At 37.6% G+C, this 5,000-nt stretch overlaps 1 protein-coding gene across 1 annotated transcript in view; it reads right to left on the minus strand.

Moving 5' to 3' along the window:
• Positions 1–5,000, minus strand: part of LOC135096359 (KH domain-containing, RNA-binding, signal transduction-associated protein 2-like) — a 68,002-nt gene that overhangs the window by 61,468 nt on the left and 1,534 nt on the right. The window contains 1 exon segment of the mRNA XM_063997820.1: positions 1,211–1,586. Coding sequence (XP_063853890.1) covers positions 1,211–1,373 — 163 coding nt within the window. The 5' untranslated portion in view covers positions 1,374–1,586.

Here is a 5,000-nt window from a genome sequence, read left to right on the forward strand (position 1 = left end):
CCAAACACCAAAAAAAAAACATTCACATCAAAAATACCAAATAAATAAATAAATAAAATAAATTGAAATAAACTTGAAAAAATAAATAAAACATCAAAAAAAACACTTAAGAAAACAGAAAAACACGATCACTCGCTCAAAAACTCCTTTAAAACACCTCTTCCCTCATCTTATCCCCTCCAAACGCATCCAAATACCCCAAACATGTCCAAAACACCCAAAACACACTCAAAACACTCCAAATACGTACAAACACACTCAGAACACCCTTAAATATCCTAGCAACACACCCAAACACTCTCAAAACACACCCAAACACACGTAAACACATCCAAAACACACTCAAACACACGTAAACACATCCAAAACACACTCAAACACGCGTAAACACACCCAAACACACGTAAACATATCCAAAACACACTCAAACACGCGTAAACACACCCAAACACAAAAAGCGCGCCGTAAACACACCCAAAACACACTCAAACACGCGTAAACACATCCAAAACACACTCAAACACGCGGAAACACACTCAAACATACCCAAACACACTCACACCAAAACATACCCAAACACACTCACACCAAAACATACCCAAACACACTCACACCAAAACACACCCAAACACACTCAAACACACCAAAACACACCCAAAACACACCAAAACACACACAAACACACTCAAACACATCCAAACACACCCAAACACACTCAAACATACCCAAACACACTCAAACACACCCAAACACACTCAAAACACACCAAAACACACTCAAAACACACTCAAACACACCCAAACACACTCAAAACACACCCAAACACACCCAAACACACCAAAACACACTCAAAACACACCAAAACACACCAAAACACACCAAAACACACCCAAACACACCAAAATATACCCAAACACACCAAAACACACCAAAACACACCCAAAACACACCAAAACACACTCAAAACACACCAAAACACACCCAAACACATCAAAACACACCCAAACACACCAAAACACACTCAAAACACACTCAAAACACACCCAAACACACTCAAAACACACCAAAACACACCCAAACACACCAAAGCACACCAAAACACACCCAAACACACCAAAACACACTCAAACACACCCAAACACACTCAAAACACACTAAAACACAGCCAGTACACGCCCAGACACCTCCAAACACGTCCAGACAGTCTTACCTTGTTCGATCAACCTTCTTGCTACATCACATCCCGCTGCACTTGCCAGACTCTCTCTCTCTTGCACCAATTCTCTAATATATTCCATTCTTTCCTGGTGTAGGGCGTCCGCTGTGGCTGCCTCTGCGTTGACTGCAGGAGGAGTGGGCGTGAGGGTCTCCATTCTACCTGGTGTGGGCGCGGGGTGGGCGTAGGAAGGCGTGGGAGGGCGTGGGAGCGTTGAAAGTTGAAGTCACTCGCGTGGAATTTTTTCGTGAAATTGTCAGAAAATTGTTTTATTTCAGTTTATTTATTTATTTTTTCTCTCTCTTTCTCTTTCTTGGTTTGTTGTTGTTGTTGTTGTTGTTGTTGTTGTTGTTTGTTGTTGCTGTTTTGACTGGGAGATGAGTGTGGAGATAAGTGGAGGTTAGTTTGAATTTTGTGGATATTTGAATGTTTATTTGTAGTGGAGATGAGTGGAGATGAGTGAAGATGAGTGAAGATAGCAATTCTGTAGGTATTTAGAGGGTTTTCATAGTGGAGATGAGTGGAGATGACAATTGTGTGGGTATTTTGAGGGTTTTTGTAGTGGAGATGAGTGGAGATGAGTGGAGATAGCAATTCTGTAGGTATTTAGAGGGTTTTATAGTGGAGGTGAGTGGAGATGAGTGGTTTTATAGTGGAGGTGAGTGGAGATGAGTGGAGATGAGTGGAGATAGCAATTTCGTGGGTATTTTGAGGTTTTTTGTAGTGGAGATGAGTGGAGATGAGTGGAGATAGCAATTCTGTGGGTATTTAGAGGTTTTATAGTGGAGGTGAGTGGAGATGAGTGGAGATGAGTGGTTTTATAGAGGTTTTATAGTGGTTTTATAGTTTTTATAGTGGAGATGAGTGGAGATGAGTGGAGATAGCAATTTCGTGGGTATTTTGAGGGTTTTCATAGTGGAGATGAGTGGAGATAAGTGGAGATAGCAATTCTGTAGGTATTTAGAGGGTTTTTGTAGTGGAGATGAGTGGAGATGAGTGGAGGTAGCAATTCTGTGGGTATTTTAAGGGTTTTTGTAGTGGAGATAAGTGGAGATGAATGGAGATGAGTGAAGATAGCAATTCTGTGGGTATTTTGAGGGTTTTTGTATAGGAGATGAGTGGAGATGAGTGGAGATGAGTGGAGGTAGCAATTTCGTGGGTATTTTGAGGGTTTTTGTAGCGGAGATAAGTGAAGATAGCAATTTTGTGGGCATTTTGAGGTTTTTTGTAGTGGAGATGAGTGGAGATGAGTGGAGATAGCAAAACTGTGGGTATTTTGAGGGTTTTTATAGTGGAGGTGAGTGGAGATGAGTGGAGATAGCAATTTTGAGGGTATTTTGAGTTTTTATAGTGGAGATGACTGGAGATGAATGGAGATGAGTGAAGATAGCAATTCTTTGGGTATTTTGAGAGTTTTTGTATAGGAGATGAGTGGAGATGAGTGGAGATGAGTGGAGGTAGCAATTTCGTGGGTATTTTGAGGGTTTTTGTAGCGGAGATAAGTGAAGATAGCAATTTTGTGGGTATTTTGAGGTTTTTTGTAGTGGAGATGAGTGGAGATGAGTGGAGATAGCAGTTTCGTGGGTATTTTGAGGGTTTTTATAGTGGAGGTGAGTGGAGATGAGTGGAGATAGCAATTCTGTGGGTATTTAGAGGGTTTTATAGTGGAGGTGAGTGGAGATGAGTGGTTTTATAGTGGAGGTGAGTGGAGATGAGTGGAGATGAGTGGAGATGAGTGGTTTTATAGTGGTTTTATAGTGGTTTTATAGTTTTTATAGTGGAGATGAGTGGAGATGAGTGGAGATAGCAATTTCGTGGGTATTTTGAGGTTTTTTGTAGTGGAGATGAGTGGAGATGAGTGGAGATAGCAATTCTGTGGGTATTTTAGGGGTTTTTGTAGTGGAGATGAGTGGAGATAGCAATTCTGTAGGTATTTAGAGGGTTTTTGTAGTGGAGATGAGTGGAGATGTGTGAAGATAGCAATTTCATGGATATTTTGGGGGTTTTTGTAGTGGAGATAAGTGGAGATGAATGGAGATGAGTGAAGATAGCAATTCTGTGGGTATTTTGAGGGTTTTTGTATAGGAGATGAGTGGAGATGAGTGGAGATGAGTGGAAATAGCAATTTCGTGGGTATTTTGAGGGTTTTTATAGTGGAGATGAGTGGAGATGAATGGAGATGAGTGAAGATAGCAATTCTGTGTGTATTTAGAGGGTTTTTAGAGTGGAGATGAGTGGAGATGACTAAAAATTTTGTGGAGTTTTTTGGGGGAGATGAGTGGAGGTCGCCGTTTTATTTTGTAGATTTTGGAAATGAGTGGAGATGAGTGGAGGTTAGTGGAGATGAGTGGAAGTTAATGGAGATGAGTGGAAGTTAGTGGAGATGAGTGGAGATGAGTGAAAATCAGTGGAGATAAGTGGAGATGACTGGAGATGACTGGAGATGACTGGAGATGAGTAGATGTACATTCATTTTTTAAGAAGACAAAAATTTTGAATGATTTTTTTGTGAGATAAGAAAGTTCTTTAAAAAATACAAGCGCGATAAGTGGAGATGAGTCGAGATAAGTGGAGATAAGTGGAGAGGAGAGGAGATGAGTGAAGATATACTAATTTTTTTAAAGGAAAGAAAATTTTTGAATTATTTTTTGTGAAAAGGACAATTTTTTAAAGTTTCTTGTAATAAAGTAAGGTGAGATGAGTGGAGATGAGTGGAAATGAGAGATGACTGGAGATGAGTGAAAATATACTAATTATCTAAAGAAAGACAACATTTTAAATGAGTTTTTTGTTGGGTAAGGACATTGCTTAATACAAGTGGAGATGAGTGGAGATGAATGGAGATAAACTATTTTTTTTAAACATAAAATTTTGAATTTTTTTTTTTTTGATAGAAGGAAATTTTTTAAAGTTTCTTAAAAAAATGTAGAGATGAGTGGATGAGTGGAGATGAGTGGAGATGAGAGGAGATGAGTAGAGATAAACTATTTTTTTGAGAAACATAAAATTTTGAATGTTTTTTTTTATTTATTTGACAGAAGGAAATATTTTAAGTTTCTTAAAAAAAATGTAGATGAGTGGAGATGAGTGGCGATGAGTGGAGATGAGTGAAGATGAGTGGATAAGCTATTTTTTTTTTTTTTTTTTTGACAAACAAAATTTTGCATTTTTTTTTTTTTTTTTTTTGACTGAAGGAAATTTTTAAAGTTTCTTAAAAAAATGTGGAGATGAGTGGAGATGAGTGGAGATGAATGGAAATGAACAGTTTCCTTAACGAGACACACAAAAAATAATTGTTTGTGATAGGAGGTTAATAATAATAATAATAATAATAATAATAAAAACAAGTGGAGATGAGTGGAGATGGACGGAGATAAACTAAACTTTTTTAGAGGACAAAAAAAAATTTAAATAAATAAATAAATAAATAAATAAATAAATGCTTTGTGATAGGAGGAGCTTAAAAGTACTAACAATAGTGGAGATGAGTGGAGATGAGTGGAGATGAACTATACTTTTTTAGAGAAACAGACAAAATTTTAAATGATTTGTGATTGAAGGAGGTTAATAGAAAATGCATTAAAAAATAGTGGAGATGAGTGGAGATGAGTGGAGATGAGTGATAAACAAATTTTCTAATGAGAAAAAAATGACGTGTTTTGACATAAGGAGACTAATTATAAAACAAGGAAAGAAGTGGAGATGAGTGGAGATGAGTGGAGATGAGTAGATAAACAAATTTTTTAACGAGACAAAAAATGAACTGTTTTTTTTACAGAAGGAG

The sequence above is a fragment of the Scylla paramamosain genome, unplaced genomic scaffold, assembly GCF_035594125.1.
Source record: "Scylla paramamosain isolate STU-SP2022 unplaced genomic scaffold, ASM3559412v1 Contig3, whole genome shotgun sequence".
NCBI lineage: Eukaryota > Metazoa > Arthropoda > Malacostraca > Decapoda > Portunidae > Scylla > Scylla paramamosain.